Raw genomic sequence first — 13,065 nt, 5'->3', positions numbered from 1 at the left:
AGGTGGTATCTCAGTGTGGTTTTGATTTGAATCTCCCCGATGGCTAGTGATGATGACCATTTTGTGGAGCATAAGGAATAACATGGAGGACATTAGGAGAAGGAAAGGAAAAGTGAATTGGGGGAAATCGGAGGGGGAGACGAACCATGAGAGACTGTGGACTCTGAGAAACAAACTGAGGGTTTTAGAGTGGAGGGGGTGGGGGGAGGGGTGAACCAGGAGATGGGTATTAAGGAGGGCACATATTGCATGGAGCACGGGGTGTGGTACATAAACAATGAATCTTGGAACACTGAAAAAAATAAAATTAAATAAAAAAAAATTAAAAACCACAATAAATAAATAAATAAATAAATAAAAAAGAAAGAAGAAAAAAAAAAAAGAAAGAAAATACAGATGCAGAGTCAGTACACTGGGGTTGGGCCAGACTCTGCCTTTCAGATAACCTCCCAGGGATGCCAAAGCTGCTGGCCGGAGGGCCACGCTTTGAGTAACAAAGGTGTATCATAGCCCCCGGTTTACAGCCTGCTTCCCCAGACAGCCTTCATCCACCCTCACAGAAATTCCCAGAGGAAGGCAAGAAAGGGTTTATTGCCCCCATTTTACAGATAAGGAAACTGAGGCTCAAAGAGATTAGGAGAGTTTTACAAGGTCAAACTGCTAATAAATTGGGGAGGTGGGTTTGAACCTAAGTGTGTCTGAATTCCCCTGTATGGCTTCACAGAGCGGGGACAGGGAAGGCTGTCCTTGTCTGCTCTGTCCTGCTCGCCTCCTGCCTTCTCTCCATCAGGCCCAAGAGAGGGGTCAGCAGCACAGGGTGTGAGCCCTGGGCCTCGGGGAGGCCTCCCACAAGCTGGCACCCTTTGCTGGTCCCTGCTTTCTGGGCCCTTGTTCCCTGGGGTCAGGGTAAGGGTGCTGGCGCTGGCCTGCCTGGGCTGAGCCCGTCTGCCCCTCACTGGCTGTGGCCAAGATCCCTGATGTTCTCTGGGCTTCCATTTCCTCACTAGTTAAATAAGAGTCACCAATGAGCTGGGGAGGTTGGGAGGTTTGGGGTGAGGTTACCTGTGCTTCTAGAACACTGCACAGCATTGGGTAAACAGCAAGAGCAGGAGATTTCTAAGATGGTTTTCCTTCTTGCGGACACGTTTCTGATGACCCCGGGTAAGGCCGCGGACCAGAAGGCAGCCTGGGGCCAGGCTGAGGGCCTGGGGCTTGGCAGGGAGGGAGGCGGGTATACCATCTCCCAGGTCTGTAGCTCAAGAGCTGGGCTCCCAGCAGTTTCAGACGACAGCAAAGAGCTGGCAGAATGTGAAGACGGTGCCACGGCCCAGGCCTCGAGTCTCGGCGGGTCTCTGGAGTGGTCCGCAGCCCACCGCAGAGTCAAGTGTCTGTAGCTTTCTGTCTCTGGCCTTGCCTTCACCTATGGCCTCCATTCTGTCCAAGGGGAGGGCTCCCCTGGGAGAGTGGAGTCCGGCAGGCCTGGGATTTCTCTCATCTGTGGCCAGGTGACTAGAATTTCTGCCCCAATGTTTATTCCAATTATTATAATTTTTTTATCCATTTAAAAATAATAACAGAGCACAGAGGTTTTTTTTTTTCCTAAAAAGGAAAAGCAAGGGGCGCCTGGGTGGCTCAGTGGGTTAAAGCCTCTGCCTTCGGCTCAGCTCATGATCCCAGTGTCCTGGGATTGAGCCCCGCATCGGGCTCTCTGCTCAGCGGGGAGCCTGCTTCCTCCTCTCTCTCTCTGCTGCCTCTCTACCTACTTGTGATCTCTGTCTGTCAAATAAATAAAATCTTTAAAAAAAAAAAAAAAAAGGAAAAGCAAAATCAAACAAGTAACCCCCCCCCAAAATACTCTTTAAAACCAATCCTTGGCCTTTTATCACATTTTTTAAAAAGGCAACTCTATTTCTTTCGAAGTGTTTGTTCTTATTTGTCCTTGTCTCCTGAAAGTCTATACTTTGGGGAGGATTGCAACAGAAATTGAGAAGCTTCCTTGCTGCCAAACTAAATCAGGGCAGAACTGGGGTTTGGGTTTTGTTTTGTTTTTTTTTTTTTTTTTTTGGCTTTTTTTGTTTCGTTTTGCCTTTTTTTTTTTTTTTTAAAGCAGAAAATGCACAGACACAGCCATTTTGCATCCTAAGATAGCAGAGAAGGGAGGTTCCGACTCCTACCTCACCACCACCTAGCACCATCTCTGCTCAGGAACCACTTGTTTAGTTTCCAGGCTGTAAGACAGGGATCAAGTGTCCCCAGTGAGGAGGAATAGACACTTTTTTTTTTTTTTTTAAGATTTTATTTTTATTATTTATTTGACAGAGAGAGATCACAAGTAGACAGAGAAGCAGGCAGAGAGAGAGAGGGAAGCAGGCTCCCCGCTGAGCAGAGAGCCCGATGCAGGACTCGATCCCAGGACCCTGAGATCACGACCCGAGCCGAAGGCAGTGGCTCAACCCACTGAGCCACCCAGGTGCCCCTAGACACAGTTTTTGAAAGCCTCCCACATCCGGGGCACATGGTAGAGGTAGGCGGGCACATGTATTCACACACCTGACCTTAAGTGACCCAGAAGACAGGACCTTGATCCATCTTCCAGGACCGTCCTGTCTGTGCCCACTTAGAATCTGTGGCCTGGAACACGGACGAGCGGCCATGTGAGTTTCCAGTTGCAAAGGAAGACGTTAATAGAAGGTTCTTTCCCGATTGTCTAGCCCAACTCCTCGTTTCACAGATGATGTCGACAAAGAGGAAGTTTCTTGCTGCTCCAACAAGGTAGAACAGACAGAATCACTGACTGATAAAGGAATCGACACAGCAATAAGCTCATTTCAGAGGGTTGTAAGTGTTTTGATGAAAATGAAACCGAACCATGGGATAAAGGCTGACATAGGCTTCCTGGACAGTCCCGTTCACGGAGACAGGAAGTAGAACAGTGGTTACAAGGGGCGGGGGGTGAGGGGGATGGACAGTTAGCGTTGGATGGGTGCAGAGGTTCATTTTGGGATGAAGCAAAAGTTGTGGAGGTGGATGACAGCAGCGATGGCCCCACAACAGTGTGAACGTACTGAAGGCCTTTGACGTATCCACTTACGATAGTTAAAATGGTAAATCTTATGTTATATACATTTTATCACAATTTAAAGAGGAGAAGAAAGATGAACATTCTTTGTGGAAAGTTGGTCAGGGAAGGTGCTTCAGAGGAGGGGACTGGGAACTGAGGCTGAAGGAAGAGGAGGATCCCACCACCAAGGACCTCAGGGAAGGGGGTCCTCCATGCTAGGCAAAAGGTGGTGAAGGATGGGCTGGGGCTTGGCAGGCTTGGTGCATGACAGGGCAGTCAGGCAGAAGGGGCGGGGGAACCAGTACTGGGAGGAGACAGGGCTTTCTGGAGGCCTGTGCAATATCTGCTGAGTGTCAGCTAAGTGCCGGGCACATTGCTCAGCCTTTTTATGTGTGGTCCAGGTTTTCACCTACTCAACGTCCATGATGATTACATACTATCATCCCCATTGAACGGATGGAGAAGTTGAGGCCCTGAGACGCTGTAGGGACTTACACTCCAGTCTGTCTCATTCTGAAGGCCGTCCTCTTGGGACTCACACTGTGAGCCTCTCCAGGACTTCCAGGTGCATAAATCGGTTAAACCCTGGTGAACAGCTGGATTCAGGGGAGGTCAGGGCGGTGGAGAGCGCAAACTCCGCCTTGCCCGCCTCCTATTAGCTCTTTCAGCCCAGGCTCAACCGCTCACTCTCTTCCCCCACATGGGAATCGGACATAATAATAGGATAGACATTTCGTCTATAGATCTATCTCTCTATATATATCCCTGGAAATATCTCATCCTTGCAAAACGATGCTCTAAAAATAACAGGGCTTCTGGGAAAACTAGAGTTAGGGACAGGCAAAACCCAAACCTCACCATTTTTAACCAGAGGACTGACAACAGCAATCACAATCCTGTTTAAAATGCTAGCAGAATTTTTAAAAAGACATACTGAATCCATCACAAAGAAAAGCTACAGTAACTTGCAGAAGAGTCACAGAGCTTGATGTGGGAGGGAGTTGGAGGGGGTGTTGGCAGAGTTAGGGAGGGGAAAATTGCAACCGTCTCTTTGAGGACAGAGAAGGTGGCCAGTCTGGGGTCAGGGGAAGAACGTGGGCCGATGGGCATGGTATACAGTTCCGCGTTTCTTGCAGGTTGCCACCCTCCACTGTGCTTGTGTGTACTGCGTTCACCTGTTGTTTGATGGCAAAAGGCAGTGACGTGCTGGGGAAACCATAGATGAACCGATGTGGCTTGAACCACAGAAACACAAGCTGTAGCAGAGCGGGCTGAACCTAACTCACAAGGCAGGGAAAACAAAATGAGGTCATGTAGGCAAGGCGCGTGTCACTGTGTCTATGTAGATGGTTGGAGCTCAATAAATGTTTGTGTGCAATAATAAAAATAAGAATAAATGTCACCTCTCCGCAGACCCTCATTAGTCCTTCAGGGGTGTGGTGGGTGTCTGTCCAGGTCTGCTGGAGCTCTCTGTTCTCCACATGTGGGCAATCCAGAAGCTCCGTGGTGCAGAGTGTCTCATCTTGGACTTCGCACTGTCCCTAGCTCAACCAGAGGGTCCACTGTCGAATGACCAGTAAACTGAGGTCAACTCTGAAGGGTTTTCAGATCTTTAAAAAATTTTTTCTGCCTTTCCCCGCAGGCCAAGAGTTCACCACAGTGAGTCAGAAGAGCTTCGAGCAAACAGGTTTCCAAAACACGCTCTCTGGAATGTATGGGCCCGTGGTGTTCCCAGGCTCAGGAGCCGATCTGACGGGGGCTCATCTCTTCTGTCTTCTGGCGTGTGACCGTGATTCCTGCTGTGACGGCTTCATTCTTGCCCAGATTCAAGGAGGTAATCAATGTGACCGTGAGGACCGGAGCCTTCTGGTCCCAGGACCGCGGCCTGACAAAGGAGCAAGCTGGGGTGCTGAAGCCGGGATATGCAATGTGGGGATGGCGTGGGGAGGTGTAGGCGTGAGGTGACACCTTAGCTTATGCAGTCCTACAGGTGGAGTTCATTCTAAGAACAACCGCGAAGCTCTAAGTGAAGGCTTAAGTGAAGGTTTAAGTGAAGGAATGCCATGTTCAGATGTGAATTTTGAAGCTTTGGCTTGAGTGTGCAGAAGGTAGTAGATGGGGAGTTGGAACCAAGATGGGGCTCAGTTAGGAGCTACCCCCACAGTCCAGCTGGAAGGCGGGTAGCGTGGGCTAGGATGATAGCAGTGGGGGTGGAGAAAAAGGGTTAGATTCCAGGTATCCTTAGCAGGCAAAATCAGAGGATCGAAGAAGGGGAAGGTGTCAAAGACCATTCTTGGCGATCCAGATTGTTCACCTGGTTGGATGGCTTGTTTGTGTGGTGAATAATGGAAGATACCAGCTTTTGGGATTGATGATGGGAGAGGGGGACTTGGGAAGGGCATGAGCCCATTTGCAATGTGCCAAGTTCACAGAGCCCTTAAGACATTCACAAGATGTGGACTAAGCTTTTGGGTACAAAGGTCTGGAGCTCAGAGGGGGAGTCCAGGTGGGAGATAGAGATGCATGAGTTCCCAGCACTGAGGTGGTATCAGAGCTGTGGGTCTGGGTGGGATTTCCTAGGAAGAGGGTACAAGGTGAGAAGGTAGAGGGGGAGGGGCGTGATCCGTAGTGAACACCTACATAATGGGGAGGATCTTCAAAGAAGATGGGAAATTAGAGCCCAGATATCTGGGAGGAGCCCTAGGAGGGTGTACATCATGGAAACCGTGGTAGAGAGAGTGAGAAGATGAAGGGAGGTTGTCCACAGGCTTGAATGCTGCTCAGAGTTCAAGCATGGTGTTTATAGAAAATGCTGAGGTTAGCCCACAGCTGTCTGTGGGGCTGGATGAGAGCATTTTTTTGGAGGGGTAGGGCAACAGTCTGGACTGGACTGAGTTGCATTCTAAAATCCCTTTTAGATTAATGCTCTGTGATTATATGATGTGCATTCATGGTAGTGTTTAGATAAGCAGAAGTATACATATAGAGAGATAGAGATTATACATGCACACATGTACACGCGCACACCCATATAAACACAGGTATGTATGTGAAACACTGCAGTTAAAATCTGCAATGCTTCCCGCCCTCTTCTCTGAAGACACGGTAATTCCCCCACATGCTCTTATTACTCACCAAACCATATGGTTTTTCAACTTGGAAGGTTGTTTTCCTTAGAATCGTATATGGAAGAATTAGTTTGTTCCATGGAACAGTAAGCCCACAAAATCCTTTTTTCCATGACCTTTCTGGCTTGTACCTCGCTTGCTTTTCCCTCCAAGTGGCACCTGTGACCTGTGAATTATGTGGAGCTGAATGACCACCTCATCACGCCCCAGGTTAAGCCCTCTTGGAGATGCACATAAAACACCAAGCAGATGTTTTCCCCATGCTCGTCCGATGGGCAGATCTGGAGCTTTGAATTATAAAGCTTTGGCCGGATCTGTCGATGACTGGAAACAGACTCCTGCTCCGTCCTTTTACTGTCATCTGGAAAGTCATTTAACCTCTGGTAGATTCCCCCTTTCCCTCCCTGCTTCTGCCTCCTCCAACCTTCAGCTCCTAAATGGCTTTGCTTCCACGGATTATTAAGGACAATTCACGAGACTTCCGTACCTACATTTCAGTGGGGTTCTGAGGGACTCGTGTGCCCCCGCGCTTCCCAGGAGTGTAACAGAAGCCGGCAGGACGGATCCGAATTATTTTGAATCTCTAGCTGGCACTCGTCTCTCAGACACACGGAGTTCTCGTTGACACTTTAGCACCAAAGAACAAAGCTATGTGGATTTCTCTTCTAAGGTCTGAGAGCAGAAGGAAAAAATACACCCACCTCTTATTGAATTCCATGACTCTGTTTCCTGGATTGGGAGAGGGCAGCCACGGGGCTCAGACTTCCTCTGGGCTCTCAGTGGGCTCTTAGGCACCCCTGCTACCTGGGGTGCTGAGAGGCTCAGTCTGGGGGCCCCCCCTGAGACCCTCGCTGCCTTCTGGCCATTCCTCCAGTTCTCAGCTGGGAAAACCCTTCTCCTCTTCTGTGCCTCTCTTTTTCCTCATCTATGAAACGAAGTGGTCTGACCAGGTCAGGGAGTCTAGAATCCGAGTGTGCAGCAGAATCATCTGTGATGCTGTTGACAAATGCTGATTCCCGAATGTCACCACCACCCACCCCTACAACCTACTAAGTCGGAAACTCCGGTTGCTGCTGAGGAACGAGCATCGTCAGAGCTCTCCCTGTGTTGTTAGAACCAGTCAGAGCCCCGACTGGTCCTAAGAGAACCAGCAGTCAGAGGACCTGTGAGGGGATTGTTTACACAAAGATGCTACTGTTGGTTTCTTATTCCCTGTGGGTTAAAGATGGCCAATGGAGGCAGAAGGACAAAATATCAGATTCATAAACTAGACAACTGAGTCGTCTACTTCGGGGAAATTCTGGTGAGAGATGAGGTTGAAACTCTATCTGGATCTGGGCCTAAATTAGGATAAGGGAGGGAATGGGGTTATGAGGTGGCAGATTTCCTATTTTTTTCAGGAGAATCTGAACGGCCACACTAGCTATAATGGGATTATTTACTGAAATGACATAGAGATTATTTAATTTCTAGATCTCAGTAAATTTGGGCAATTAACTTATATGAGACTCGGTTTCCTCACCAGTAAAACAGAAATAATAATGTCAGTAAGAATTAAGGGGATTAACATTTAAAGTGTTTACCAGCATAGTGACTGCAAAGCACAGACATCTGAAATCTTTGAGTGACCTGCCTTATCTCACTAAAGCTGATGTTGCACGCACTTAGTATGGGGTAAATCTCCCTGGTACTAAATAAAGTCGTAACTTCAGGGAAACATTTTAAAAATTAGGATATGTATTCAAAATTAGCATTGGTAGGAGTGCCTGGTTGGCTCAGTCGGTTAAGCGACCAACTCCTGGTTTTGGCTCAGGTCATGATCTCAGGGTCATGAGATCGAACCCCACAACAGGCCCTGCGCTGAGTGAGAGTCTGCTGGAGATTCTCTCCCTCCCCCTCAGCCCCTCCTCCCTGAGTGTGCACCCTCTATCTAAAATAAATAAATCTTTTTAAAAAATCAGGCTTTACAAAAAATTGATCTTATAAAAAATTAAACAGAATAGTCTAGTGCCTCCCCTGGTTATAGAATTCTCTCTGCACGTCCCAGGCATGGAGGGCAGAGGGCCTCTGCTTGAATGCACCCAGAGACAAGGAACTCACTTCCTCATAGGGAAGCTTGTGTCATTGGTACAGAGCTCCTGGTTTTTCATAGTTCCTTATTTAGAATCTGAGTACTCCTTTCTGAGTCCCTTCAAAGTTGCCATGTTTTGCGTGTGTGTGTGTGTGTGTGTGTGTGTGTGTGTGTGTGTTGGAGAGAGAGAGATTGACAGAAGGAAGAGAGACTGAAGCTTCTATTTATTTGCTTAAAGTCTCAAAAAGATCACTCGATGGGGTAGAGGGCAGAGAATGAAGACAGAGGTCTCTAGCACTAAGACTCCCAGTGGTATTGAAGACGTCACTGCTGCTGATCCGTGAAGAAGGGCTCTACTGGAGGGGGAAGGGTTCAGCAGGACAGGGATGGGGGTGGGCCTCCCTTTGGGAATTTGCCACCGTGACAAGTACAGGACTATCAGAGAAGAGGAACCCGACTGAAAACCAGCCTCCTGAGCTCCAATGTCGGTCTGTGTGTCCTCCCGAGGCATTGTTACCTGTCCCCATCCTCCAAGCCTCTCCGGGCATAGACATGAGTCCCTAAAAGGGCCCTCCTTGTTCTTCATCACATCAACCTCTCCTCTCCCTCCTGACTCTGCAGGTCCCATCATCTGTGGGTTGCTGAGCTCCCCTGATGTCCTACTTTGCAATGTGAAGGACTGGAGGGACCCCGCTGAAGCCCAGGCTAATGCCACATGTCCTGGTGTGACATATGACCAGGGGGGGCGCCAGGGGACGTTGCATCTGGGAGGCCTGGAGTTCCAGAGTAAGTTTCTGCCTTCTGCCTCACTTCTTTCAAAATGTATGCTTTGGTGCTCGCTTCGGCAGCACATATACTAAAATGTATGCTTTGCATTTCACCAGCAAGTTCTGCCATTCCTCTCCGAGGAGCCCTCTTTGTACCCTGAGAAAGTAATATTTCTGAAAAGAAATTGCACAAAGACACCGCTTAAAACCTGAACAGAGCATCTCAGCAGCTCTCCCAAGGCTGTAGGTTGGCTGGAGGGAGGCCGGCGCAGCTGGGCGGCCACACTGTTACAGATGGTACAGCTGCATTGCCCCTAATTATAGGAGTGTAAGAGGCTGTGTGCCCTGCCACCCGCACTCCGTTGACAGAAATAGCTATTCAGCTTGCTCAGCCCTCCTCTTTCTTTCAGAAGCTCTTCCAACATTTTCCACAAACTTATAAGCATAAAATCTAGATGTTACCCCAAAATCACCTGCCCACCCCATCATTTTACAGGGATGGGCATTAGCACCTGAGATCCCACGGTGGCCAGTCGGATCACCTCTCTGCCTCCCCCAGCCCTGTCCCCTCAGCTGGTGTCCATCAGAGAAGAACCCTAAGCTGAGGACTGACCACACCAGCAAACTCTATGGTCAGGGCCAGGGAGCTCGGCATCCCCAGAAGCTCATTAGAAATATGGATGCTCGGGTCCCACTCCAGACCCCCAGGGTAGCCACAGGAATCTGTTCTAACCAGCTATCTGGAGAATGCCATGCCTGCTGAGTTTGGGAAGTTTGAGAAGCCCTGACTAGGTGACCTGGAAGTTTCCTTCCAACCCGAAAAGTCAGGGTTTGTGGTGAGAACCGGGCCCAGAGGCTCACTGACTCCAGGTTCCTCTGTGAGGCTGGCCAAAGCCTGGCTCCATCTTGCCTCCTCTCTGTTTTTTTGCCAGCACATGGTTCCAACCCACCCTCTGCGTTGGGAGGGGTGAAGGCAGTGCAGGTGTCAGCCAGATAAGGCAGGGAAGGGGACTGAAGGGGGGGGCTGTCAAAGAGCCCTTGGAGGCTTCCTGTCTCTAGACGTTTGTCCTTCAAAAGAGGGCAGCCTCTATTTCCTGCCTCCAGGAGAAGTTTGCAAGACCTGCTTCTCAGTGTAAGGCAGCTCTTGGGGTTCTAATGGCAGAGAGCTCAACATCTCCTCCTCCACGGGCCTCCCTGACTACCCTGCCGAGTTCAATGTTTCCCCCACCATAGAGCTGCTGTGTTCTGTGTTCTGTGTTCTGTGAATGGCTCTGATAGGCTGTGCATTGGGCAGTGTGGTGGGCAGGGCCCTGAAAGTGTGCCTCAGCCTGTCTACTGTTTGCACTTGCCAGCTGGGAGTGTGCCCGTGCTGTTGAATCCCAGTTTTGGACACCAGTTGTGTGACCTGGAGCAGGTCAGGAGATATCTTCAGGCCTCATTGCTTGTCTACAGAATGGGGTAGTGAGAGGACCCATCTCCCAGGGCTGTGCTGAGGTGGGAGGAGAGAGTGGCGATTATCTTAGATGTGTTTCCCCTCATGCTTGCCATGAGCCAGCCCTGCTCTCAGGCTCTGGTCACTGCTCACTCATGCCCCAACACAGCGCTTGGAGGGAGGCACTGCTTTCCATTCTCCCCATTTTACAGCTGAAGAAACTGAGGCACACTGAAAAGTCTTATTAAGGACCCAATGCTTCCAAGGAGAAGGACTGGGACCCGAAACCAGGCAATATGGCTCCAAAGTTGACATTCTTACCCACTCCTCTCTATAGGCACTTACAGATAATAAGGTGTCACATAGTATTAATGTTAGATAATATTATTATCATCATTTTTTTAACTTTGTCATAGTCTTTGGTTGTTTTTATGAAGTGGACCCATGTCTAATTAATTTCTGGTTTCCCACCATCCAGCATGAAACCTGACATAGAGAATATACAATATCTGTGGAATGAATATTTACCAAAGCCTACATAAAAAAAAATATTGCCTAATTAAGTGGAATTCCATGAGACTTAACTTTTTGGGGGGGGGGTTAATAAAATCAAGTCGCTTATTTATGTAGTGGATAGCAAGCATATGGTATCTATTATTCTGAGAGGTAGGCCAGGTTGAAAACAAGCGTTTGCTGAAAGACGTATGATATATTCATGGGCAATAAATCCAGAGTGAATTGCTTCACATGGAGCATGTGCTTGGTATGTGCCCAAAAATAAAGAATGTGTCCTTGTCTGGCCTCCCTGAGAAGGAGTGATTATCAAATGACTTTTGAGGTTTTGGGTTTTTTTCCGATGCCCTGTGTTTATGTGTATATCTTGGGGTGTGGACAAAGCTTTAAGAAGGGTACTCTTTGGTGGGGATTTCAGGCACCTTGAATTTATATCCATGATGTTCCAAATTGGGGGTCACCTCATACACAAGTGGACCATGAGGTCCTCTCCAACTGAGAAAAATAGGGCACAAATGTTCTCTGCCACAGTAATAGGTTACTCTTCAAGTACAGTGAGTCCCTGGGAAGAGAAAAGAAACATGGTTTAAATTCTTACTAAAATGTGAATAGCTGATAGACCTCCTTTTCTGACAATACATACTGATAGAGGGAAAGAGGAGTGAGGATTTCATGGATCCAGACAGTGGCAGGGGGCCACAGAATGGATCAAAAGCACATGGGAAGGATATAAGGACCACAACGATGAACTCTCTCTGTTACGGCCTCTGCCTTCCCATTTAGCCATTGGTCAGATGTTCTTTAAAACACAGACTTTGGAATCAGACCCCAGAATTCAAATCCCAGTGTGAATGCTTACTCCTTGTATGGCCTTTCTGGGCCTTGGCCTTCCCAGTTATAAAATGAAGATAATCAAGACTTTGGATTCTTGGGAGGTTGGAAGGATTGAAGGAGGAACGTGTGGTGAAGCATTGGGAGTGGTGCCTGGAGCAAAGGGGGCGCTCCATAGATAGTAGAGATTATGCGGCAACAGCCTGCATCAAAAATCCTGGTGATGATTTCTGCTTTTCTCCTCCAGCTCTGTGGCTCTGCTCAAAACACTTCACCTCTCTGAGCCTCAGGGTCTGCATCTGTAAAATGGGTGCACCCTTCTTTACATATTAAAGAATGAAGGGCTAACGTGCTCTATGGTCTGTAGTTTATTTTAAGGCATGGTTTCTGAACCCCAAGTCCTCGCTGCCCTGATGGCACACCTCACAGAGGCACCCTGTAGGACTTCCGGCCTGGACATCTGCTCTCATCGATCAGTTCACCAGCCCTCTGAGAGTCTGGTCCAACAGGTGGTCTGGTTAAATTAGCATTTACGTACAAAGTGTAAGTGAATCGATTGCCATTTGTAGGAATTGGTAACCCAACAGAATCCACTAAATTAAAACAGGAAGCACATCAGTCTCCGTGTTGCATTTTACAAAGCACTTTTACCCCATTGACTCACTGATCCTTTTGATGCGTGAAGGAGGCCGCTTGTTACATCACCCAGGAGAGTGCAGTTCTGAGCTGTGATGGGTCATACTGACAGAAACTGCCTTTGCATGAAGTGCCGTGACTGGAACCTAAACCTCAGGCTTTGGGGAACAGGGCCATCTGTGGAAGCTCTCCCCCGCCCCACCCCATGGTACCACGTGCTTGTATAATTTGTGTTGTCCCAGCAAATTAAGGAGTCCAGTAGTGGACGTCCCTCTGGGGTTGCTCCGCTCCAGACAGTGGGTCATTAATGTCAGGAATCCACATGTTCTCCTTCCAGGATCTTCAAGGGCTGTGGGGAGAAGGGGACAAAAGGGACCCCCCGGGAAAGCAGGAGGGTCAGGGGTGGGTGGCAGAGGTGACCTGTGTGGGCATGAACAGCCACAGAAGAGGGAGTTGTTGGGCTCACTTGTCTGTCACTCGTCCTGAGAGCTTGCTGAGTGTGGGTGCCAGGCCAAGAACTGGGGCACACACAGGGAGGAGTGGCCTCAGTGTTGGAAGGAGTGTGAAGGTTAGTTGGGGTGACAGGAAGATTACTGACATGCAATGGTGCTGTTTGTCCATCTCAG

At 48.8% G+C, this 13,065-nt stretch overlaps 1 protein-coding gene across 1 annotated transcript in view; it reads left to right on the top strand.

The window, feature by feature from the left end:
• LOC111146558 (thyroglobulin) overlaps positions 1–13,065 on the top strand; it is a 238,337-nt gene that overhangs the window by 62,963 nt on the left and 162,309 nt on the right. Inside the window, exons 26-27 of the mRNA XM_022502145.1 lie at positions 4,704–4,895; positions 8,882–9,046. Coding sequence (XP_022357853.1) covers positions 4,704–4,895; positions 8,882–9,046 — 357 coding nt within the window. The remainder of the gene's footprint in view (positions 1–4,703; positions 4,896–8,881; positions 9,047–13,065) is intronic.

The sequence above is a fragment of the Enhydra lutris genome, unplaced genomic scaffold, assembly GCF_002288905.1.
Source record: "Enhydra lutris kenyoni isolate GAN:26980312 unplaced genomic scaffold, ASM228890v2 scaffoldscaffold14, whole genome shotgun sequence".
In the NCBI taxonomy this organism is placed as follows: Eukaryota; Metazoa; Chordata; class Mammalia; order Carnivora; family Mustelidae; genus Enhydra; species Enhydra lutris.
Note: the sequence above shows the minus strand (reverse complement) of the source record. Positions and strands in the feature narration are given on the sequence as shown.